Below are 26,982 nucleotides of genomic sequence, written 5' to 3'. Positions count from 1 at the left end.
TCCAGGGACCTGCAAAGGCCTCAAGGGAACTCCAGGGACATTCAGGTGGCCTCTAGGAGCCTTTAGGGACCTCCAGGAGGCATTTAGGGGTCTCCAGGTACCTCCAAGGGCCTCCAGGGACCTCCCGAGACATCCAGAAGACCTTCTGGGGCCTCCAGAGACCCCCCCAGGGAATTTTAGGGCGCCTCCAGGGGCCCCCTTGAACCTTTAGGGGTCTCCAGGGGCCTCCAGGTACCTCGAGGAGACATCCAGGGGCAATAGGAGGCCTCCAGAGACCTCCAGGGGCCTTTCGGGACCTCCAGGAGGCCTTTACGGGTATCCAGGGACCTCCAGCGGCCTCCAAGGGCCTCCAGAGACCTCCAGGGAATTTCAAGGGGCATCCAGAGGCCTCCAGGAACCTTTAGGGCTCTCCAGGGGCCTCCAGGTACATCAAAATGCCTCTAGAGAGCCTCCAGGGTCCTCCTGGGACCTCCAAGCGCCTCCAGAGACCTCAAGGGAATTTCGGGGGGCCTCCTGGGGCCTCGAGAGGCCTTAGGGGACCGCCAGAGACGTCCAGGGACTTCTAAGGGGTCTCCAAGTGCCTCCAGAGACCTCCAGGGGCCTACGGGGACCTCAAAGGGCCTCTAGGAGGCCTCTGGGGACATCCTAGGGGCCTCCACAGACCTCCAGGGATCTCTAGGAGCCTCAAGGGGCCTCCAGAAACCTCCAAGGGCCTCAAGGGAACTCCAGGGACATTCAGGTGGCCTCCAGGGGCCTTTAGGGACCTCCAGGAGGCATTTAGGGGTCTCTAGAGACCTCCCGGGGGACCTTCAAGGGCCTCCAGGGACTTCAAATAGCCTCTAGGGGGCTTCCAGGGACATCCTGGGGCCTCCGGATACCTCCAGGGCGAATCTAGGGACACCCAGAAGGCCTCCAGGGGCCTTCAGATAACTCCAGGGGTCTCCAGGAACCTCCAAGGGCCTCTAGGAGGCCTCCAGGGACATCCTAGGGGCCTCCAGAGACCTTCAGGGGTCTCCAGGGATCTCTAGGAGCCTCAAGGGACCTCCAAAGATCTCAAGGGAACTCCAGGGACATTCAGGTGGCCTCTAGGAGCCTTTAGGGACCTCCAGGAGGCATTTAGGGGTCTCCAGGGGACCTTCAAGGGCCTCCAGGGACCTCCCGAGACATCCAGAAGACCTCCGGGGGCCCCGGAGACCCCCCAGGGAATTTCAGGGGGCCTCCAGGGGCCCCCAGGAACCTTTAGGGGTCTCTAGGAGGCTCCAGGGGCCTCCAGGTACCTCGAGAGGGCATCCAGAAGACCTCCAAGGGGCCTCCAGAGACCCCCCCCCCCAAGGAATTTCAGGGGGCCTCCAGGGGCCCCCAGGAACCTTTAGGGGTCTCCAGGGGCCTTCAGGTACCTCGAGGGGACATCCAGGGGCAACACGAGACCTCCAGACACCTCCAGGGGCCTTATGGGACCTCCAGGAGGCCTTTACGGTATCCAGGGACCTCCAGCGGCCTCCAAGGGCCTCCAGAGACCTCCAGGGAATTTCAAGGGGCATCCAGAGGCCTCCGGGAACCTTTAGGGCTCTCCAGGGGCCTCCAGGGACCACCAGGGGCCTCCAGGGACATCAAGATGCCTCTAGAGAGCCTCCAGGGTCCTCCTGGGACCTCCAAGCGCCTCCAGAGACCTCAAGGGAATTTCAGGGGGCCTCCAGGGGCCTCGAGAGGCCTTAGGGGACCGCCAGAGACGTCCAGGGACTTCTAAGGGGTCTCCAAGTGTTTCCAGAGACCTCCAGGGGCCTATGGGGACCTCAAAGGGCCTCTAGGAGGCCTCTGGGGACATCCTAGGGGCCTCTATACCTTTTTCTATATTAGGTACTTTTCTACATATCATAAAAATGTAGAAAAGTACCTAATATAGAAAAACCTAATTAAATACAATAGGTAATTATCAAAAAAAGGCACCAATCCGGGAAGAGGTAAAATAGGTATATGTACAAATTTGTAAAATAAATTCCAACATATGTTCCTACTCTACATTTTTATGAAAACTAGTTACCCTCTCCTACATCTGTGAGAATCTATTGCTATAAATTTGTAACTTTACCTTTTCAAATAGGTACTTTTCTATCCTTATGAAAATTAGGCTTCCACATTTGTTGGTCTATATTACTACAAATTTGTACATATACCTAGTCATATAGGTATTGCATATTCAAATGGGTATGTTTATACATATTCTTATAAAAAATAGATACCATTTTCTACATTTGTGGGACTCTTATTACTATAAATTTGTACTTTTACCTATTCAAATGTATTTTTCTATCCTTATGAAAATTAGTCTTCGACATGTTGGACTATTATTGCAAATTTGAACATATACCTATTCTAACTATTCAAATAGGTACTTTTACTATCCTTATGAAAATTAGTCTTCTACATTGGACTGTTATTGCAAATTTAAACATACACCTATGCTACCTATTCAAATAGGTATTTTCTACCTATTGAAATAGATACTTTTTCTATCCTTGTAAAAATTAGTGTTCTACGTTTGTTGGACTATTATTGCAAACTTGAACATATACCTATTCAAATAGGTACTACCTATTCAAATAGGTACTACCTATTCAAATAGGTACTACCTATTCAAATAGGTACTACCTATTCAAATAGGTACTCTTTCTATCCTTATGAAAGTAATTCTTCTACGTTTGTTGGACTATTATTGCAAATTTGAACATATACCTATTCAAATAGGTAGTACCTATTTGAATAGGTAGTACCTATTCAAATAGGTACTTTCTACCTATTCAAATAGGTACTTTTTCTATCCTTTTCCAAGTTGTTTTCCACATTTGTTGGACTTTATTATTGCAAATGTGTACATGTACTACCTATTTGAATAGGTACTACCTATTTGAATAGGTACTACCTATTTGAATAGGTACTACCTATTTGAATAGGTACTACCTATTCAAATAGGTACTCTTTCTATCCTTATGAAAGTAATTCTTCTACGTTTGTTGGACTATTATTGCAAATTTGAACATATACCTATTCAAATAGGTAGTACCTATTTGAATAGGTAGTACCTATTCAAATAGGTACTTTCTACCTATTCAAATAGGTACTTTTTCTATCCTTTTCCAAGTTGTTTTCCACATTTGTTGGACTTTATTATTGCAAATGTGTACATGTACTACCTATTTGAATAGGTACTACCTATTTGAATAGGTACTACCTATTTGAATAGGTACTACCTATTTGAATAGGTACTACCTATTCAAATAGGTACTCTTTCTATCCTTATGAAAGTAATTCTTCTACGTTTGTTGGACTATTATTGCAAATTTGAACATATACCTATTCAAATAGGTAGTACCTATTTGAATAGGTAGTACCTATTCAAATAGGTACTTTCTACCTATTCAAATAGGTACTTTTTCTATCCTTTTCCAAGTTGTTTTCCACATTTGTTGGACTTTATTATTGCAAATGTGTACATGTACTACCTATTTGAATAGGTACTACCTATTTGAATAGGTACTACCTATTTGAATAGGTACTACCTATTCAAATAGGTACTTTCTACATATCCTTGTAAACACTAGTCTTCTACATTTGTGGGAATTTAATAATACAAATTGGTTCATGTACCTATTTATCATCATGGGAACATTCATGCACAATAATGCAAGGGTAATGAAAAAGGACTTGCTAGTGCACACGCACCCGAAACGTAACTCCAAGTTAAATGTATTCGTAGCCATGCAGTCACCTATTCTACAAAAAACCTGCAGGAAGTTTTTTGTACATCCTATAATTGTCCAGAGTTACGTAGTGCAAAAAAAACGGCAACGAATGTTATGAAGAGCCTTTGATGGGTCCTCGAGACCCTCCCTTCCCCATTCAGAGGCTTTGGTTTTCTCGTCTTCCTGGCTAAATAACAGATTCGAGGCTAAAGGACTGAGGAGGAAGACGAGTAGTCCCTTTGTAACGTGCAGGTGGGACTAATAAGGGAACTGCTTCATGTTCTCTGTTTTGTGGCATCATGGCCTCATTTTCTATGCTGTGTTTACTTTGTAGATTCTATGTTTAGGTCCCCCCCCCCCCTTTTTTTTAGGGACAATGAAGAATCCCCTGCTGCTTGTATTTCTTCAGCAGGGAGGGGGGGGGGGGTGCCTCTGGCAGGCTTACAATATCTTGCAAGGATGTAGTGTGGATTAAACTGGGAGAGCTTTCTAAGTAGCACCACAAAGCCACCATATTAGCCATCCCAGAAAGATTACAGAGACCCTAGAATTTATTTATAATTGTTGGTAACATAACCACTGTTTACACTGCAACTACTGTATGTAACATTACACATTGTACTTATTTTAGAAACGCTGCAGAACTTTCAATATTAAACATTACAGGGCAAGTAATTATCAAAAGAAGGCACCAAACCGGAAAGGCTATGTAAGGTAATTATCAAGAGGGCACCAAACCGGGAAGTTTATGCAATTATCAAAAAGAAGGCACCAAACCAGGAAGGCTATGTAGCACCATCAAATGTGTGGAATAATCAGAGGCCGCTAAATATCACCAAGGATGCAAATACGAGAACAGAAATGCATAAGGTGAACGATATTAAAAGCATCTGATTCACCAAGAATTCCATTGAGGGACAAGTGACTGCGAGGGACGGTCGGAAAGCAAGATACACACTCGTCCTGGAAGTCAGGACATTCAACAAGGATATGCACAACTGTGAGAGGGACAGTGCAATTTGGACAATAAGGAGCAGGGCGGCACTCCATTAAGTGACCGTGAATTAGGCGCGTAGGGCCAATACGCAACCTTGCTAGAGCCGTTTCCCACCGCTGGTTACGGTGGTAGGAGGGCCACGGGGAGACACTACACTACGAGTACGCAGTTTGTTACCAACAACAGAAGACAACATTCCTCCAATCCTGCCAACAGGCAAGGATGGAGGAATGAATAACCGAATAAAAGTCGGAATAAGGAATGCCTTTACAGGAGATGGGACAAGAGCGGACAACTTCCCTAGCGGCAGCATCCGCACGCTCATTTAAACACAAATATGGCTGGGGACCCAGCAAATCTCTACGGATTTAAATTTACTGGAGATAAACATCCAATGTTGAATCTCGACGACCACCGGATGAACTGGATTAAAGGACTCCAGAGCCACGAAGGCATTGCGAGAATCAACTACAACCACAAAGGAGGATTGACAGTGAGAAAGCAGGAGACGAAGAGCATGGAGAATACATGTTCTGTTCTGTTCTGTTGAACGCATAAAGTTCTGCCGTGAAGATGCTAATCGACTCTTCCACAGAGGGAAGGAAGTAATCCTGTCAGGACCCAATGTAATGGGAGCTACAGTCTGGTCTTCCATCACAGTCCGACTCTGGGACCTGGTCGCCCACCCCATGAGCCTGGGTAAGAGAGGTTGTTTCGTTTTCCCATACAGCATTCGTTCTAAGTGGATGGCTGGGTGTCCAGGCTGGGGCGAAAAGGGATAATGAGGTCTTGGCACCAGTGTGGGAGAGTGGATGAAGCAGGAGGACTCCCCTGTTAAAAAGGGGGAGCACCACTAGGGACGACGCACCCCTTCCTGCACTGGCCCGCGCTCGACCTCCCTGGCTCCCCTGGTAGGTGGTATCCCTTGGTTCCAGGGCCCAAGGGATAATGAGATAATGGGGATAACTGGGGCCCTGGAACCAAGGGATACCACCTACCAGGGGAGCCAGGAAGGTCGAGCGCGGGCCAGTGCAGGAAGTGGTGCGTCGTTCCCAGTGGTACTCCCCCTTTTTAACAGGGAAGTCCTCCTGCTTCATCCACTCTCCCACACTGGTGCTAAGACCTCATTATCCTTATTTGCCCCAGCCTGGACACCCAGCCATCCACTTAGGGCAGCCCCTCAGGGGCGACCCCTCCAGTGGGCGGTACTGTGACTCAAGGACCCTACATGGTGCCCTTCTGCATGTACAGCACCCAAAGAGGGGCAGGAGAGGGAGCGAAGGCAACCCTCACCAGTCCCAGGGAGGTGTACGTGAGCCCCTCACCATGAAAAGGCAACACGATGGAGGAGGGGATCCTCGTACAAACTATATTTATAAGTATCATTCACTTAATTAACTTTTGGTATCCAACACACAGCATTTCGTTCAGACACTGAACACAATTTCTGCCAAGAAAAATTTGACTATCATATTCCCATTGCCGACTGACTTCTTACATCGCTTCATGGGCCATGATGAATCAACAGACACCAGCTGTTTCTGCAATGCTGCCTTCTGAAAAAAAAAAAAAATTACACACTTTAAACAAAACTTTGGGAACTACCTCCTACACTGCCTAGGTATGGCAGTGTGGGTAGCAAGGTATGGGGGATACAGTAGTTCATAACATAATAAATAACAAGTTAGTTTTTGTGGGATATTCTGATGGTTTTATCTATGTCTAATGTTATGAGGGAAATATTTGGTAAAGTTCTGCCAGTGACAAGTTTATACACTGGGATGTTGGCCAAAATGTTTAGAGCCCCATTGATTTTGTATGTTTTACTTTTATTCCACATGCAAACTTTTGAATTTAAGACTATTGACTTTCCAGTACTTTCAGCAGTGTATATATTAATTTAAAATTTTTAACATTTCATGTAACTTATCATGTTCCAAGTTCCTATGACCACTTTCTATAAAATTTGCATCCATTGGGATGAGAAATGGTCACTTATGGAGGTCATCAAGAACCCGCCACGTGAGATCCAAGTAAAGGGACAACGAGCAGAGAGAAAGATCAAGACAGGAAAGGGTGTGAGTCCAAGAGTCCACATGAGTATGCTTACCAGAATTCAGAAGAGACAGGGAAGAAGAGAGAACGAACGGTTCGAGAAGGCAGCATCGATTGTTTGTCAGAACATCACCCCACAGGGTATGTCGACAGTTTAAATCACCCAACAGGAGCACTGGCTCAGGCAAGGAGTCCAGGAGGTGCTTAAGATCAGGAAAAGAAAGCGGGACATTTGTGGGGAGATAAATGGAACAGACTGTATACCATTTACTCACAAAAACACAGGCAGCAGAACAATGTATAGGCGATGGAAAAAAGTAGGGGAGACGAAGAGAATATCAGAACGAATCAAGAGAGCAGTAGAGTTATGGGGGGGGGAGGGGGAGAGAGAAAGGAATAACCACGAAAGTGACCAGGACAAGCACCAAGCATTGACTCCTGGAGACAAACACAAAGTGGTGAAAACTGTGTAATCAGAAGTTGGAGTTCATGGAAGTTAGCATAAAATCCATGAATATTCCACTGAAGAATAGACATTATCAAAAAGAGAAAGGACAGGAACACAGAAAAATGAAGACACAAAGGTAAAGAAGAACACAGTATATTAAATAAGATCAGGATCAGGGTTAGGGAACATGAGTAAACTTAGTAAGGATGGAGGGAAGGGAGGACAGACCAGAGGCGGACCGACGGGGTCCAGAGGAGGAAACAACCGAGAGGGGCAGTCAAGGACAGCAGGAGGAGGAGGGGGGGGGGGGTAGAAACCAGGGAGCGCAACTCGGCAATGGCAGAAACCCAAAGGGAATCGGGGGCTAAACAAACTTCCATAGCCGGGATAGGGGGTACGACCAGTGAAATGGGAGTGGATGTAGTGATAGAGTAAGAGATGGGAAGGGAGGGGGGGGGCGAGGAAAGAAAGTGATGCCTTCTTACCCGCTGGGGAGAAGAGCCAGGCTTACGTTTCTGACTCAAAAAGACAGGTGTTCCAGTAACAACATACTGGGCAACAGACTCAATGGTCTCATCAGAAGAAGAACGGGGGCAAACATGAAGATTGCTGGGATGATGATGGACAACAGCCTGGACAGACAGGCGGCATGGAGGGCCAAGAGACTGGAGGGCTAGGAAGAAGGATCGGGGGGAGATGGGAAAGAAGAGACAGGAAACATGGTGCACTGGGTAGGAAGGGGGGAAAACTCCAGATGGAGAACCAAGAGGGAGACCCTTTGGGACAGAACGTAAAGGAACAGGGGAGGAGGCGGTGGGTATGTCTACATCCAAGGCCTGGAAACGGTTGTGTGACCGAGGAAGGTGGGAAGGACAAGGAGAGGTAGAATGCAACACGCAAGCATAAGATACGCCAGTGAAAGGGTGAAGACGGCGGACTTGGCATCTCACTTCAAGAAAAGTCAAACGATCCCTGTGTTTCAAGTTGAGGACGGCTTCCTCAAGCTTGTAGTGTATATACGTGCGGGAGAAGATAGGGTGGGCCTCACCGCAATTGAGACAGCGAGCCTGGGGAGAGGAGCAATCTGTCTTAGAGTGGTCAATGCCCCCACACATGGGGCACAGAGACAAAACTTGAGTATTTGAGGGCACCGAGCCCAAAATTACAGCACTTATTACAAAGTCTAGGAGAGGGGATGTACTCCTGAACGGGGCACCTGGCACCAGCAAGAATGATAGAGGGCGGAAGGGGTCCTACTATCTTGATTTTCACAACTCGAAGGGGCTGATGACGATGACCACGAGGGGGTCGAGTGAACGTGTCCACCTGGAGGACAGGATGGCCTTGAGCTTCGAGGATATGTTTAATATCCTCATGGTCCTATCCTTTTAGGTCCTGAACACCAGTTGCAATATGTGGGAGGAGAACAGAGTCAACACTGGCATTTAACCAAGCATTTTTGGAGACCCCGAACAGGAGTCTCCCCAATGCAGGACAATGCGGCTAAGCAGGTAGCTGCATCCCAAGAAGGATCAGCGACTACACGTGTACTGAAACGGGTGGGGTTAAAAGTAACAGAGGCATCTACCGAATCAACAAGGTGTTTATGGAGGGAGAAATCGTCAGGTGGTGTAGAATCCGGATGGAGGAAAAAGTATTTAGCCCACGAAGCAGGACCAAACAAAAAGTTGTACTTATTAGTATGGGAAGGGATCGTGCGAATTTAGCCGTGGCAGGAACGGCATTGAGAACCCCCAGACAGAGAGGGAGTAAAAGGTGCAGTAGTCACAATGAGAGACTGAGCCGTGTCAAGGGACAAGGTGGTCCCCGCTGGGGGCTTGGGGCTTGACCCAACCACAGAAGGGAGGGGAGCCAAGGGAAGCAGTCAGGAGGGTCAGAGGAGCACCTAGGTCTGGGCCCAATGTAGCGAGGACTACAGAGCCCGGTCTTCCAACACAGTCCGACTCGGAGGCTTGGTCGCCCACCCCACGAGCCTGAAAAGTCATAGGAGCAACAGTATTCAGCGACATGAAAATGAGAGGTAATACTTTCGTTCACGAATGTGCCCCCGTACCCACCACAGAGCCAAAATTAGAGCATAGGACACCGAACAAGAGATATGTTGCCAGTCTTTCCGGGGCCCCCCAGGGGTGCGTCGTGAGTATGCTCCCCACAAACGCCACCTTAAGAACCGTCGAGATCGGGTTCAGTGACGAAAGCAGCATTGACAATAAAAGCGTCCCCTCGCTCACGACGTTGGGTACCACAGTTCTATGGGCGAGAGAGTACGCCTCCCCAAACACCCGGGTGTCAAAACATAAGTAGTTCGAAAGAATAATCAAGACTGGCAAAAGGTTGGCAGGAAATGACAATTAGAAAGAAGAGAGAAATTAAGGGGGGGAAGGGGAAATGACAGTTAGAAAGGTGAAGAGAGGAATTAAGGGGGAGAAGGGGGGGAATTAAACACAAGGAAAAGGAAAAGACATCTGGTAAAATTGAAGACAGCGGCAGAAGCATAAGGCTTCAAAACAACAGAGGACTGACCCATGGAGCATCACACACTGGCAGCCACCCACCAAGCCCCCTCACGACGACAACGGGCCAGAAAGGGAGGGGGTTACAAGCTCAAGCAATAATTACACACACACACAATATAAATATATATATATATATATATATATATATATATATATATATATATATATATATATATATATATATATATATATATATTATATATATATATATAATTACACAATATTTAATATATTAATTTTATATAAAATATATATAATATATTAATATATTTTAATTATATATATATATTATATTTTAATTATATATATTATATATATATATATTATATTTTAATTATATATATTATATATATATAATATATATAATATCGGACAATCAAGAAAATGCATGTTTTCTTGGTCACAAAGTTGACACAGACGATGAGTGACTAACTTGCCTGAAGATATGATGAACAAACTACAACGTTTCGGGGTCCGTCCTGGATCATCATCAACTCCATTATGATACTGGACCATCATCGTTTCGGTCCAAGACGGATCGAAACGTCGACTCTTCAGCTTCTGACGTGTCATTTGGTCATCAAAGTTGACAACTTTTGAGACAGCTCCTGCCACATGCGTCACGTGAATGGAACAGTCATCATCTGCTTCCGTCTTCCTCTCTGGCCAATCATCTCGGGTTCCCTAGTTATGAGACGAGGTCATACACCACTCTCCTGTTGAAATTTTAATTCTTAAATATATTGTTTGATATATAACATGTCTCGCATAATATTTTACAATTTATTTCACCCTGTCCTCTCACTTAATATTTTACATCTTTTATAGAGTCTAATGTTAAAAATGTGACGTGTTTCTAACATCTAAAACACTGAAACATTGACGTTCTCTATGCATCGTCCTTCATATGTTTAACGTTAGGCATAATATTTGCCGTTTTTATGGAACAGTTGCATGGGGACGGGGGAAGGGGGGAATGAATTACAGCTCTTGGTCTCCACCTCTCAGCGTCACAAACCTCATTCCCTCCTCGATTTCATCTTCACATGTTACCGTTCATCCTCTCCTTTCACCTCGTTCGTCCACCTTCACTTTCCCGGCCCTCTGTCTGTCCCCCCCCCCCCATGTCAGCAGCTGCACCTCCTCCCTGCCCCATTCTGTATTCTATGTACATGCACTCGTGTACATGCACTCGTGTACATGCACTCGTGTACATACACTCGTGTACATACACTCGTGTACATGTACTCTATACCTCTCTTCCACCATCCCCACGTGCCCAATCCACCACAATTCTGGACTAATACCCCGCACCCTCTCGTCTGCGGAGGTGGTTGAGCTGGGCGTGGTCAGCTCTGTTACAGCCACGGCCTTCGAAACCCGCCACCGTCCTTCACATAACCACTTTTTGCCCCTCTCCTTTTTTGTTGGGTGGGGGGGGGGGGAGGGATTCTTTGTAACTTTTTACCGTTTGCATCAAAAGGCTAAATAATGCTGAGAAAATCAAATACCTATAGCTACTGTATGGGTATTTTGAAGTGTAATATTTGCTCGAGGTAACAGATGGACCCTCCAGATTTTATCTGTTACGTAATCAACTATTAACTAAACACTAACCCCCATCACTGCTGAAACTATTAGTCATGCAAGCCATCTCCACCCACAACCTTAAAATCCGATTCGAATGATGAACTTTAAATCAACCATAACTGTTACAAAGAGATTACTAGGCGGGACAGCAAGAGCTACACCTCACTTCCCTGTGAAGTTTCTCTGTGAAGTAGTAGTACACCGTCACCCAGCCGCTGTCTACCAGCTGGCCCCCACCTAAAACAAACCAGTCTAATGACGACCCGACAACCCCACCAACTTCTCAAGGCCAGCCAAAGATCAATCCACCTCCCCACCCACACCCTGCTACTTCTTGCTTCTTGAGGTTATCTTGAGATGATTTCGGGGCTTTAGTGTCCCCGCGGCCCGGTCCTCGACCAGGCCTCCACTCCCAGGAAGCAGCCCGTGACAGCTGACTGACACCCAGGTACCTATTTTACTGCTAGGTAACAGGGGCATAGGGTGAAAGAAACTCTGCCCATTATTTCTCGCCGGCGTCCGGGATCGAACCCAGGACCACAGTATCACAAGTCCAGCATGCTGTCCGCTCGGCTGACCGGCTTCCTTATTTACTATACATATCTATCTATAACTACCACACACAACCTGCTAGAACAGCCATCACGTTGGTAGGGGGGGGGGTAGATATGGCTATTTACCAATTACCACTTGAATGGTCTACCATCCACAAACACTAATGATAAGACTGATAGACATACTAACACATTTTGTATAGTTTCTGACGGAACTTCACTATAACCGAATACTGAAGTGGACCTCGCCACACTAAGACTCAACACGTAGGGCAGACATGATAATGACATACAAGATCTCATGAAAAATTCACGAAGTATACAGAAGCGACTAATACCAAAATTAAAAGACAATTATGTAAACTAGAAAGATGTCCAAAATAACTAGAGTAAGAAACCTACATAAATGGACCACATCAGTGTTTTAAATGTTGATTAAATTCAGTTTTAAAGGAAATACGCAAATGAAAGAAACCTAATTGTACTAAACCTTGCAAGTACATATAGGATGGCTAGGAGACTATCAGTCAAGGATATCTATCATTTCATGATAGATATCCACTATCCACGTGATAACCACTATCATGGATATCACGCCCTCAAAACATTACCATAACTCTCATAAACCAATACGTCATCTTCAATAGTATATTTCGCATTTTGACGTATAAATTCCCCCCCCCCTCCCACCCAAAAAAAATAAACACTAACGAACTAAACAAAATCATACCAGCTTGCACAATTGATATGTCCCTCTTTCTCTTCGTGGGTCCATGGTTTGCTTACCTTCAATTACTTTACTACAATATTGTATTCACGTTTTGAACTCTCGGGTCCCATGGGCTGTGCCTGCATGAGTGTCCTCAAGATTAGTACCGCTAGCCGAAGGTTATCGAAGGCCAAACACCAGCCACGCGAGTCCTGTAATACGCACTTGGTTTCCAAGAAAAAGATCATGGGGACGATTCCCGTACATTTCCTTGCACCCAGTGCCTCTGTACACCTACCATGAAGGTCTGACCCACGAGTTAGGCAACTGATGTCGGTTACATTTTTGGGAAGGTCAGTAGTTGGCCCAAGGGATGTGGGGGGCACCTTCATAAGTGTGCCCTTGCCGATATGAGGAAACTCACGACACAGACAAAACTACCCAACTAATTATCATAATAATGCACCAAGCCAGGAAGATCATGTACTACCATCTGTATTGCTAGATGTTCTGAGCGCTAAATATCTATCAGGATGCCAATATGAAAACATGTAAGGTGAATGCTGTCAAGGGAATCTGATTCACCAAGCATTCTCTTAAGGGACAAATGTTCTCGACGGACATTAGGAAACCAACACATACGGTCATCATGACAATTGGGACACGCAGACCACAGGATGCATAGGAGATGCACCATATACGTTTCATCGGGAAACACCACAGTGCATCTAACACCATCGGCACACTTACACCCATCTCTGAAAAAGGCAACAGAATTTAAGTGAGAAGATAAATATTCTAGAAAAAGCCACTTCATAACAAGAGGAGTGGTAGAAGACTTTATTATGAAAGGTCAAAGTCCTGCAAAACTTTGCAAGTGCTACCCTCTATGGAGGTAACAATGGAACGACAAGAGGGAACACATTGCTAATAAAATCTCTCTCTTACAGGGAGGCCTGTAAGACACACATCCGAACAGAAAAAGGAAGGTGATGAAAGGGAACGGACCCATCAGAGGGGCAACTGTGAGAATAAAGATGTTGCCGAGAATCTTGCAAAGTAGCGAGGGCAGTAACTGTATTTACGATCCTTCAGCGACAAGAAATCTGTTTCAACTCACAAGCTCTGGATAGGGAACAAAAGAAAGGCAAAACCCAGCCTGTTGCAGATCATCAAAACAAGGACCATGAAACGAGTAGTCAGTGCAGCCATAATCCACTTTAGACAGCAGCAAAGACCACTGCAAAGAGAGGAGGGTGCATCTATCACCACCCCAGGAAGTATTGGACATTCATTGATCATTGATCTCGGAGGTAAGATATGTGGAGGTAGGGACCAAAGCAAACTCCAAAATTTGAGCCTAATCCTTATAGAGAAGGGGGTGATTACCATACAAGGACAATGGGGGACGAATAACTATCTGCCTACAAGTGCAATTCATTGCACAAGTCTTAAATGTACACAACCTAAACACATAATTGGTGGCCGAGAACCACACACGATCCATCATAAGGGACCCATCAAACACCACCATCTCACGGGTACATCCTAAATATACACCCCGTAATCATTTCCTTTGGAACGGACACTCCGTCGATATCAGCATCAGCAAGAAAAGCGTGGTTTCACATAACAGTTTCCCCATCACTCAAATTTGTCAGGTACTCTAGTTCTACAGATGAGAGGATCCTGTCTCAATTCACCCCGGCATCAAAACATAACTAATCAAATTAAAGAATAATCAAGATCGGAACCAACAACCTTAAAGAAGAGGTAGAGAGGAACAAACTAGATGAAAACAGGGATCCAGCAAGCCTCCTCCCACAAAGTGCCCTCACCACAACGGCTGGAAGCGGTGGTAAGAGAGACAGACAAGTGAAGTATTTACAGTATAGTAAAAAGTATAGAAATTCCTTTACAGCAAAAAGGAATTTCCTTGGTACAGCCGAATGTCACATTACACCAATCCAACTTTATGTAGATAAACTAAATTTTCTTTTTAAATGCCTTTTAAATCTTAAATGCACTGCCATTCTCCTTACCTATCCTAGTATCATCTCAAACTCCTGTCTCCCTCTCCTAAGTCCCCTATCTACCTCTCTAGTATCACTGCCATAATACCTCACCCCCCACTCCAACATACCCCCCACAGACATCTCAAAAAATAACAATTCCCTCTGTCTTTTACCCCCCCCCCCCCACCCTTTTTCACATCACTCGTCCTCCCCCACTGAACCATGACTTGTATGTAAGTTATATTCTAAAACGTATGAAGTGTGTTGACACAATGGGTTTACGAGATGAAATGCCAATTGGAACTAAATCCACAATGACATTGAGGGTGTCGGGGTTGGGGGTATCTGTCGGTCTGTCTGTCTCTCAATTCACACAAACGAGAGGGAAGTAGGTAGGTTATTAACCAAAAATATTTTCAGTGTTTTAGTTCTTCTCTGTACTAACTGAGGCCTTTTCCTGCAGGTTACGCTAGTGATGCGACGATGGCGAACGGGGATGGGTCTCCTGCAGTACCACAGCCTCCTACTGCTGTGTTGTCTTCTGCGTGTGTCACAGAGCGCGCCCCCAGACTACAGTTTAGAAGATACTACCAGCAAAGAATTGCCTGTCAGTCCACATTACACCATCAGCTATACAACAGGGTCCAGGAGTGGAGTTGCCTCGCCCGGTGCTAGTACTTTCCAAACACAACAAGTCTTCATAAAGCCTGAGAGCGCAGAACAGCCTGACCTCAGTAGAGAGGTATTCAGGCATGGTCAACAAACTTTCTCTTCGAATGCACAACATTTTCCAGCTCCCATCTTCGCTCAAAGTTCTGGTGGGAGTCAAAGCACTGTATCTCAAGTAAATGCAGTCCCTAACCACTTTAAAAACATCCAAGCCAGCAGGTCAAACCAAAATGTAGAGTTCTCAATTGGTAGCTCTGTATTACCCAGTGTAGGAGCATCGTCTGGGACCCAAGGGGGATTTTCCTCACAATATATTGTGTTTAAGGATGATGATAACGACTCTCTTGAAGACGACGATTACACCACACGCTATGTGAGTCTAGGAAGAAGATATCATCCAGATGGGAGTGTGCCTACTTCCCCTAAAGAACTCTTCATTCCTCCAACTGCCCCAGTTGCTGCTGCCAGGACAAGTTTTAATTCTAAACAAATCTTACCAGGATTTAAAAATCCATACATATATGCTGTTGGATATTCCAACGAAGATCTAGATGGGGACGACCTTGACGACGATGACGATCTAAAACTCTATGTTGGCAAAAATTTTGTGAGCCTCAGGCGTCAGGACAGTGACGAAGAACGCATAGTCATTCACGATTCTGTTTTAAAAGACCGTTACAACTTCGTCGATAGCCAGGGCAGCATCCGGTGGGGCTACACCCTCGATGACCAATATCAGAATCAAGTCGTGAAAACAGATGGAACAATGGAAGGAAAGTTTGGATGGACAGCTCCAAATGGCCGCGAAATCAAAGTAGACTATATAGCAGACGAAGGTGGTTATAGAATACTTCCATCTTCTAGGGGTATTTTTCCAGACGATGATGAATCTGTAAAGAAGTTGAAGGAAGAGCACTTCCAGGTTCACCAAGGAATTGCAAGTGGTCGAGCTCCTTCTGATACAGCATCATTTGGTGTGCCGCTTCCCGGTGTAGAACAGCCAGGTTTACAAGTATCCCCTGAAGTTCAAACGGGCCCAGTAGGAGTCCCACTTCCTGCATTTGCGGCTGGCAGCGGTGGTCAGGTTGCACCCAGTGGCACTACAGGACCACCAGGTTATTTTTTTACTATTGATGATGACGATGACGAATTCCCGACGCCTGCTGGAGGAGGGGTGGCTCTTCCTGGATTCGGCCAAAATGGTCAAGGAGCTGGAGATACATCTTTCCAAGGCCCACCTTCAGGAGTCTCTCTGTCAGGACCCCCAGCAACAGGCATTGGTTCAACTAGCACAGGCGTGCCTCTGCCGAGTCTAGGAACCAGTGCTCAACCCGTTGGACCACCTACGTCGGGTTTTTTTGAGAAGGACGAGCAAGCTTTCGTCCTAGATGGAGGGGGTACAAGCTCTACTGTTGCAACAGCAACTCCAGGATTCGGTGAAGTAGGAGTGCCCTTGCCTGGATTTGGTGGAGCAGCAAGTCCTGGATTCGATACTGGGGCAGCAAGTCCTGGATTCGATACTGGGGCAGCAAGTCCTGGATTCGATACTGGGGCAGCAAGTCCTGGATTCGATACTGGAGCAGCAAGTCCAGGATTCGGTGAAGTAGGAGTGCCCTTACCTGGATTTGGTGGAGCAGCAAGTCCTGGATTCGATACTGGAACAGCAAGTCCTGGATTCGATACTGGAGCAGCAAGTCCTGGATTTGATACTGGAGCAGCAAGTCCTGGATTTGATACTGGAGCAGCAAGTCCTGGATTCGATACTGGAGCAACAAGTCCTGGATTCGATACTGGAGCAGCAACTCCAGGACTCGGTGAAGTAGGAGTGCCATTGCCTGGGTTTGGTGGAACAGCAAGTCCTGGATTCGATACTGGAGCAACAAGTCCTGGATTCGATACTGGAGCAACAAGTCCTGGATTCGATACTGGAGCAACAAGTCCTGGATTCGATACTGGAGCAACAAGTCCTGGATTCGATACTGGAGCAGCAACTCCAGGACTCGGTGAAGTAGGAGTGCCATTGCCTGGATTTGGTGGAACAGCAAGTCCTGGATTCGATACTGGAGCAACAAGTCCTGGATTCGATACTGGAGCAGCAACTCCAGGACTCGGTGAAGTAGGAGTGTCATTGCCTGGATTTGGTGGAGCAGCAAGTCCTGGATTCGATACTGGAGCAGCAAGTCCTGGATTCGATACTGGAGCAACAACTCCAGGATTCGGTGAAGTAGGAGTTTCTTTGCCTGGATTTGGTGGAGCAGCAAGTCCTGGATTCGATACTGGAACAACAAGTCCTGGATTCGATACTGGAGCAGCAAGTCCTGTATTCGATACTGGAGCAGCAAGGCCTGGATTCGATACTGGAGCAGCAACTCCAGGATTCGGTGAAGTAGGAGTGCCATTGCCTGGATTTGGTGGAGCAGCAAGTCCTGGATTCGATACTGGAGCAACAAGTACTGGATTCGATACTGGAGCAGCAAGACCTGTATTCGATACTGGAGCAGCAAGTCCTGGATTCGATACTGGAGCAGCAAGTCCTGGATTCGATACTGGAGCAACAACTCCAGGATTCGGTGAAGTAGGAGTTTCTTTGCCTGGATTTGGTGGAGCAGCAAGTCCTGGATTGGATACTGGAGCAGTAAGTCTAGGATTCGATACTGGAGCAGCAAGTCCAGGATTCGGTGAAGTAGGAGTTTCTTTACCTGGATTTGGAGCGAGTGGAACTTCAGGAACGAAGGTGGATGCAGGAACTCCAGGATTCGATACAGGAGCAACAAGTCCCGGATTCGGTAGCGGAACAGCAAGTACAGCTTTTGGTGGTGAAGTAGGAGTGCCTTTGCCTGGATTTGGAACGAGTGGAACTTCAGGAACGAAGACGGATGCAGGAACACCTGGATTCGACACAGGAGCAGCTAGTCCAGGATTCGATGCTGGAGCAGCAACTCCAGGATTCGGTGAAGTAGGAGTGTCATTGCCTGGATTTGGTGGAGCAGCAAGTCCTGGATTGGATACTGGAGCAGCAAGTACTGGATTCGATACTGGAGCAGCAACTCCAGGATTCGACACAGGAGCAGCTAGTCCTAAATTCGATACTGGAGCAGCAACTCCAGGAATCGATACTGGAGCAGCAAGTCCAGGATTCGGTGAAGTAGGAGTTTCTTTACCTGGATTTGGAGCGAGTGGAACTTCAGGAACGAAGGTGGATGCAGGAACTCTAGGATTCGATACTGGAGCAACAAGTCCCGGATTCGGTGAAGTAGGAGTTTCTTTACCTGGATTTGGAGCGAGTGGAACTTCAGGAACAAAGACGGATGCAGGAACTTCAGGATTCGATACTGGAGCAGCAACTCCAGGATTCGATACAGGAGCAGCAACTCCAGGATTCGGTGAAGTAGGAGTTTCTTTACCTGGATTTGGAGCGAGTGGAACTTCAGGAACGAAGGTGGATGCAGGAACTCCAGGATTCGATACTGGAGCAGCAACTCCAGGATTCGATACTGGAGCAACAAGTCCAGGATTCGGTGAAGTAGGAGTTTCTTTACCTGGATTTGGAGCGAGTGGAACTTCAGGAACGAAGGTGGATGCAGGAACTCCAGGATTCGATACTGGAGCAGCAACTCCAGGATTCGATACTGGAGCAGCAACTCCAGGATTCGATACTGGAGCAGCAACTCCAGGATTCGATACTGGAGCAACAAGTCCAGGATTCGGTGAAGTAGGAGTTTCTTTACCTGGATTTGGAGCGAGTGGAACTTCAGGAACGAAGGTGGATGCAGGAACTCCAGGATTCGATACTGGAGCAGCAACTCCAGGATTCGATACTGGAGCAACAAGTCCAGGATTCGGTGAAGTAGGAGTTTCTTTACCTGGATTTGGAGCGAGTGGAACTTCAGGAACGAAGGTGGATGCAGGAACTCCAGGATTCGATACAGGAGCAGCAACTCCAGGATTCGATACTGGAGCAACAAGTCCAGGATTCGGTGAAGTAGGAGTTTCTTTACCTGGATTTGGAGTGAGTGGAACTTCAGGAACGAAGGTGGATGCAGGAACTCCAGGATTCGATACTGGAGCAGCAACTCCAGGATTCGATACTGGAGCAACAAGTCCAGGATTCGGTGAAGTAGGAGTGTCATTGCCTGGATTTGGTGGAGCAACAAGTCCTGGATTGGATACTGGAGCAGCAAGTCCAGGATTCGGTAGCGGAACAGCAAGTACAGCATTTGGTGGTGACGTAGGAGTTTCCTTGCCAGGATTTGGAGGGAGTGGAACTTCAGGAACGAAGACGGATGCAGCAACTCCAGGATTCGACACAGGAGCAGCTAGTCCTGGATTCGATACTGGAGCAACAACTCCAGGATTCGATACTGGAGCAGCAACTCCAGGATTCGATACTGGAGCAGCAACTCCAGGATTCGGTGAAGTAGGAGTGTCATTGCCTGGATTTGGTGGAGCAGCAAGTCCTGGATTCGATACTGGAGCAGCTAGTCCTGGATTCGATACTGGAGCAGCTAGTCCAGGATTCGATACTGGAGCAGCAACTCCAGGATTCGGTGAAGTAGGAGTTTCTTTACCTGGATTTGGAGCAAGTGAAACTTCAGGATTTGCATCTGGAACTGGAACATCAAGTCCAGGATTCGATACTGGAGCAGCAGCAACTGGATTCGGTAGCGGAACAGCAAGTACAGCATTTGGTGGTGAAGTAGGAGTTCCCTTGTCTGGATTTGGGGCTGCAAGTTCAGGATCTGGAACAGAGAGCCAAGGATTGGGTACTGGCCTAGGAAGTACAGGATTTGGTTCTGGCGATACTGGCTTCGGTACAGGAACAGGTATTGCGGATGGAAGTCCCGGATTGGATAGTGGAGCAGGAGGTTCTGGGTTTGGATCTGGCGTAGGAGCATTACCTTCAGCGTCGGGTGGTGATGGAGGAAGTTTGGGGTTTAACTTTGGAGAACCAGGTGGCAGCTTCGGGTCAAGTGCTGGTACAATTAGTTCACAACCTGATTCGGAGGTCGCTCTTACGGGTGGTTCTGCAATTAATCAGGGAATTGGCGAAAGCAAAGCAAGCGAGTCTGGATTTAATGGTGGATCAACTGGGGTACCATTGCCTGGATTTGGATCTGGATTTGATACAGGAAGTTCAGGATCCTCTACAGTTTCTACAACAGGCATGCTAGATGCATCTGATGTACCTTTACAAGGGCCGCCATTCCCAATTGATTTCTCCATAGACTCAAACTTTGGATCTGGGGGTCCCCCAAGTATACAAAATTCGGTATCTACAGACACTACCATTTCTCCAAATACTGCCCCTACAACAGGTCAACAAAGAGGCCAGAAAATTTACATCAACCCAGATATCAGTGCCTTTCCGTTTTTTGAGTTAGGCCCACCTGAGCTTTCTGTAGAAGCTGCAGGTGGGCGTAAAACCCCATTTGATTCCAGTTCTAACACGATCACACACCTCTCAAAGGACGAAGATATATCCGTTTCTTCCAAAAATGACATTACAACAGACGAGACGCTATTAGTCAACTCACGTCACCAAACAGAGGATTTTATATTACTCGAACCTGAACACAAAATGAAAGATTCAATGTCAGTCGAGCCGGGTCGCAAAACGGAGGATACCGAGCCACAAGACGTGGAACAGATTTATTATGATATATATGGCCTTAAGTGGCAAAAGAAAGATTCGGGTCCACCGGAGAAATTGTCGGCTCCTAAAAACCTGGAACTTCCCAAAATCTAACTTCCGTTGTGCTAGCCTTCGATGTTATCATGAACAACGGTATTCTAAGATGTACAACAGTGATCTGACATGGTCTGCCATAAACTTTGGCACGTTAATGTCCACGTTTCAAACCATCAAGCGTTTATGAGCAAACTTGGTTACTCGAAGCCACTTGGTTACTCGAAGCCACTTGGTTACTCGAAGCCACTTGGTTACTCGAAGCCACATGATGGCAACGTGTTCTGATCTACTGTCTACAATGCTTAATTTATATTTAGCCAATGCCGTCAGCATCTAGACACAAATGTTATCAAAACATATGTTGTCTTACGTGGATACGGAATCTGTGATGTAATTTAGGTCTGTAGTTTTTAATGTATTATCCCCCCCCCCCCCCCCACCTCGTTCCTCTCTCGTCACTCTTAGTTACCTAACTCTGGTGAGTACGTATCACACAATTCACTCATTTACAGTATGTATATATTATATATTATTCAAATCAATATGAGAAAAAACTAATTCGACGTACTGATACAAAATGTACCCATTTCGCCGTCACATTTCTTTGTAATTATACCTCTTCCATTTATATGTCTGTGCCAACTGGGCCACCATCTTTATCTCTTAAGTGTTCTTTGTCTCCATATTGATTTCCTGGTAAAGAAATAAATGTAAGAAATCAATGTTATGTTTCCTTATCCAATTGTGTGTAATGATCTAGGGAGCTTCACTAATGTTTTGCTTCAGGGAAACACTCAGGATAGATAGCACAAGCACTTAAATCAAGATATACCTCCCACTACACAAGGTAGCAAACCATTGGCTTCAAACCATACACACTAATATAACACACAAACATTTTTGAACGCTAGTTAGGAATCAGGTCTCTAGCTTTTTAGGGAATCCTTCACAATTCAGGTCATCGTGGATTTAGAGAGGGAGGATCCTGGCTATCAAAATGACTCAACCACTATATAGGTTATCTTGAGATGATTTCGGGGCTTTAGTGTCCCCGCGGCCCGGTCCTCGACCAGGCCTCCACCCCCAGGAAGCAGCCCGTGACAGCTGACTAACTCCCAGGTACCTATTTACTGCTAGGTAACAGGGGCATTCAGGGTGAAAGAAACTTTGCCCATTTGTTTCTGCCTCGTGCGGGAATCGAACCCGCGCCACAGAATTACGAGTCCTGCGCGCTATCCACCAGGCTACGAGGCCCCTTACAAAACATGTTTACAAATTTGATATTGTTTGGTGTTGGGCTTAAGACATATCAACCTATGTAGGGTAAAGACCAAGACAATTGCTCACTGACCAACCAGCAAATATACATTAGTCCTGGACATAGTCAAGGACTAAAGTATACGTTCAGTGCATATACACCGTGAAGCGAGTGATCTCTGTATACATAAACCCTGTCTTCATTGTTCTAATGTTGCACAGGATATACAGTAATGCTGACAAGATGCAATGATAATGCAAAACATAACAATGCCTAAACAATTATTAAACCGCGTTTTAATCCTAACCTTTCCTGGTGACTGATCGGCCCGTCCTCCCGAGCACTCAGCATCACTAAACTGGTGTACTAAACTAATCTAACAGAAGACCCACGAACAAAAAACGGGATATCATGTCAATCTCACGACCAGTTATCGTTTTTCAGCCTAACAGAACATATACGTCAAAATCCGATGTACTACGAACGGGTTGTTCCACCAGTCGTGTGTGAACCAACATGCGAAAATGTAAGTGCAATCCACAACATCCCTTGTAACCAAGATTGTCACTTATGCATATGTGAATCTCACAAACTGCAGTCACTCCAGTTACTTTTTTATAATAAATTGATTCACAAAAACACCATTTAACTATTTTGGAATCTACACAGGCTAATTCCACGTGGATCTTCGAATATATATACACAGAGTGGTAGAAATAGGTTAGGCTACTGTACCCTTGTGCAGGCGATGAGTCACAATAACGTGGCTGAAGTATGTTGACCAGACCACACACTAGAAGTTGAAGGGACGACTTGTCGTCCCTTCAACTTCTAGTGTGTGGTCTGGTCAACATACTGTACCTTTGTTGGATGTATTTTATATCGACACAGTTACTTTATACTAGGCTACAAAATTAAACCTCAAATTTAACATGAACAGTAACATGTAGGTAGTAACTGATCTAAATGGTTTCCCATCACCTTCAATGATAGATATTACCAATCATGATTGCTTATACAGCCACAAAGCCTATTCTAAATTTGAGGTTTCTGGCTGGAAAACAAATCATTATTATTTCTCACCCTTATTTTGAGGTTAATGTTTCTCAACAGGCGGGTTCAGAGGTGCACTTGTTGCACAGTTATGTTGCTCGTGAATGTTCTACAACCACATCCTCCATGCTGGTTGCACACGACGTTCTCTCAAGTCGAGACCTGTGTGTCATATTAAAGAATGAGAGGGTGAAGGCTGACATTGTTTTTATGTCATCAGTGCAACGAAAATTGAATATTTCGGGATTCATTTCAAAATGAAAATGAAATGTTGCCAGAAATGAAATTTCATTTCCAAAAATGGATTTCAGGCGCTAACTTCAGTAACCTATATAAATTGTAACGAGTATTTCGAAATGTATATATCTTGCATACTGTCTCTAGGAAGAAATTCGAAAGAAATTTTAATTAAAAATTGCATAAATATGCACTATATTGCATAAATTGTACCCTCAATGGTACATAGAAGCTAGAGAACAATTGAAGGATTGCATAAGAGATAAATCAATAAAACTGATTATATATTGGGATAATCTAATCAATAAACTACAATTAGTTACTCAAGAAAATATTGTGCTCAACAGTTAGGTAGTATTGTACTCTTTCTCCACAGATGGGGAAATACTATCCTCAGTTAAAGAGGTCGAAGATGGTCGTTCAAAACAATACTTCGCCTGTAAATTATGTACATTACTGTACTCCCCAAATTATTAAACTTGTATAGGTAACAAGTCAACATTCTGAACGTGATGTTACATTAATGCATAAGAAAAAGCTTCATGATCGGCAATCTATAAATCAAATTGTTGCTTATCGTACACTAGTGAAGCAATTAAATTTATATATCTTGCATCTGTGTTTAAATGAATTATTTATTAATAAAGTTAATATAAATGTATTCTTGAATCTAATAACGTACATACCGGAATAAGAATAAAACAAATTAAATTAAATATTTCCTATAATGTCCTTCATGTCTCATTACCCACACGAGGGCAGTGAATTATCTTCATGCCATGGGATTTTTTTTATACTTTGAATAAAAACCAGTAATTGGCGATAATATTAATTATATTGATATGCTCTAATAGCACATGGTTTATGATGATATCCATGCTGGTTAATCCAGCCACCAAACCCTGATTATGAATGGAAAAACCACTTTGCACACGACTCTAACTTGTATTTTTCCCGACCAATGCCTCTGCTCGAATCCCATCTCACTAAATCCTTCATCCACGTACTGCCAATACCAGTATTTGCCATTAGAACCTAACCACCTAAGCTACGTCTAAGTATTCAGCACATTCTAGTATGAAATAATATTGTATTTGAGAAAGTAAACATTTTGAATACGCAGTGCGTTTAAATTTATGAATGCGTCTCAGGTCGTTCGGTGCCCGGCTGACACTGCACCCCGTCCCCTCCCAACGTCACAATCTGTCCCCCAGACCAAGTCCATTGCATCCAGCAGCCCGTCCTCCCAACGTCACAATCTGTCCCCCAGACCAAGTCCAGTGCATCCAGCAGCCCGTCCTCCAAACAAAGACCCAAAAGTGATTTCATGCAGCCACCAAACCCCCTGTTTATGAGTAAACAACAGTTTACACCCGACTCAACTGATTTCGTTCGAACACTTCCGGAACAACTGCTTCACTGACGAATTTTGTTCGAACGACAATTCTATAAATGCTTCACCCACGTACTTCAAATACAAAAATATTCGGCAACATAACCTGAACACCTACGGGTAGTTAAACTATACGTAGCATTTTGATGTTTAAGAATATTAATTTATATATGAGAAGAAAGCAATTTTTAATACACAGTATGTTAATTGATGAATGCATCTGGGGAGGACAGCCGCTGCTTTAAAGAGCCTAGTGTGAGGACGAGTTGAATTTCGTACTAAAGTGCCACCTTATCCTAACCTACCAGAGAACCCAAAACAGAACACGGAACATTATTTCAATTTCGGCAGTCGCTACCATTTTCTAGTAAGGCAATGTTTGCCCTTGGATAAAGTATGGCTCAAAATGCGACGGGTAACTGAGATCAGGTCGTAAATGCAATACGAAAAAGAATTACCTGAACAAACCTATCCTAAGGCTAATTACACACAAACGTATACCACATGTTAATTTACAATCGAAAAGAGAAATTGTTTGGCTATACAATACGATAAAATAATTTATTTCGCATGGCCTAAGAATCGATTGCTCATTTCAAAGTTGAGCCTTGAGCTTTTCTTAAACTATGTTCAACAAAATAAGACAAGTCGGAAGTGGGCATCGTTTTACTCTCTAATGTTTTAAGTCATTAATAAGGCGAAGTGATACTAACAGACATCAACATTCCGAGGTCCACTGACACTAGGCAAATAAACGACCTGAAGTTCACAATCTTACCCCGTCAGCCACATCATGTAGGGAAAGTCTCGCCCAATAACCTAATTAGCATCGTATATTATGTAGCTAATGACGTTCATTTTTCATATCACAGATTATACAATTTTCCTCGATATCCAACCTATACATCACAACATGAAGACACTACCTTGTTTACGTTTATCCAAGACCATTATCAAGTCATGTAAAAATCAGCGTTTCTTCCTTTTCATATGCAGTTTGGATACCATATCTTCCAGTACGATATTATGACTCGTCTGCATAAATTGTCTTCCCAGTTTGCAACGAGTTGAGTACACTCGCGGACACTGAATGAACCATTTGTAATTCTCAGATGCAGAACAACTTTGAAAATGATATATTGGAAGCTTTATCGTCAATATATATATATATATATATATATATATATATATATATATATATGTTTCATTGAATATGACCGCATATTCTGTATTTATTATTTTCTGGTTTAGGGCTTCTATCCCTCTAACTATTTTCTTAACATCAGGGCTTAATTGAAATAGGAGTTCTCCAAAACTCATTTTCGTACTTTTAAGGCGAAGAAAAGAAGTGATTTATTATAGAGTGTATTACACTTATTTATATAATTTGCACGACGTTTCGAACCTCCATGGTTCATTCTCAAGTGAACAGATCTTACAATACTAGTTGATTTTATACCCGCACTGGGTCAGGTGATAATACAATGAAGGTGAAAACATGGGGGGATACATAAGGGATAAAATGTGAGGTGAAACATAGAGGCTGCAGAAGGCTTATTGGCCCACACGAGGCATCTCCTATCTAAACAAAGATTAATCCATTAGTTTAGATTAGTTTAGATAGGAGATGCCTCGTGTGGGCCAATAAGCCTTCTGCAGCCTCTATGTTTCACCTCACATTTTATCCCTTATGTATCCCCCCATGTTTTCACCTTCATTGTATTATCACCTGACCCAGTGCGGGTATAAAATCAACTAGTATTGTAAGATCTCTTCACTTGAGAATGAACCATGGAGGTTCGAAACGTCGTGCAAATTATATAAATAAGTGTAATACACTCTATAGTAAATCACTTCTTTTCTTCGCCTTAAAAGTACGAAAATGAGTTTTGGAGAACTCCTATTTCAATTAAGCCCTGATGCTAAGAAAATAGTTAGAGGGATAGAAGCCCTAAACCAGAAAATAATAAATACAGAATATGCGGTCATATTCAATGAAACATGTTTAAAAGAAAACCTGCTGCCAGTATACACCAAT

At 44.6% G+C, this 26,982-nt stretch overlaps 1 protein-coding gene and 1 long non-coding RNA gene across 5 annotated transcripts in view; one reads left to right on the top strand and one right to left on the bottom strand.

Annotated features, from left to right (window-relative positions):
* Positions 1-21,725, top strand: part of LOC123772678 (collagen alpha-2(I) chain) — a 61,626-nt gene extending 39,901 nt beyond the window's left edge. The window contains exon 2 of the mRNA XM_069303546.1: positions 15,109-21,725. Within this exon, the coding sequence (XP_069159647.1) occupies positions 15,109-21,060 (5,952 nt within the window). The 3' untranslated portion in view covers positions 21,061-21,725. The remainder of the gene's footprint in view (positions 1-15,108) is intronic.
* The window catches only part of LOC123772680 (uncharacterized), a 33,482-nt gene continuing 12,380 nt past the window's right edge, over positions 5,881-26,982 (bottom strand). For all 4 annotated transcript variants that reach the window (XR_011222531.1, XR_011222530.1, XR_006774703.2 and 1 more), the window contains 3 exons: positions 23,345-23,476; positions 10,215-10,493; positions 5,881-6,293 (listed from right to left, as the gene is read on the bottom strand). This is a non-coding gene — a long non-coding RNA (uncharacterized lncRNA). The remainder of the gene's footprint in view (positions 6,294-10,214; positions 10,494-23,344; positions 23,477-26,982) is intronic.

The sequence above is a fragment of the Procambarus clarkii genome, chromosome 50, assembly GCF_040958095.1.
Source record: "Procambarus clarkii isolate CNS0578487 chromosome 50, FALCON_Pclarkii_2.0, whole genome shotgun sequence".
In the NCBI taxonomy this organism is placed as follows: domain Eukaryota; kingdom Metazoa; phylum Arthropoda; class Malacostraca; order Decapoda; family Cambaridae; genus Procambarus; species Procambarus clarkii.
Note: the sequence above shows the minus strand (reverse complement) of the source record. Positions and strands in the feature narration are given on the sequence as shown.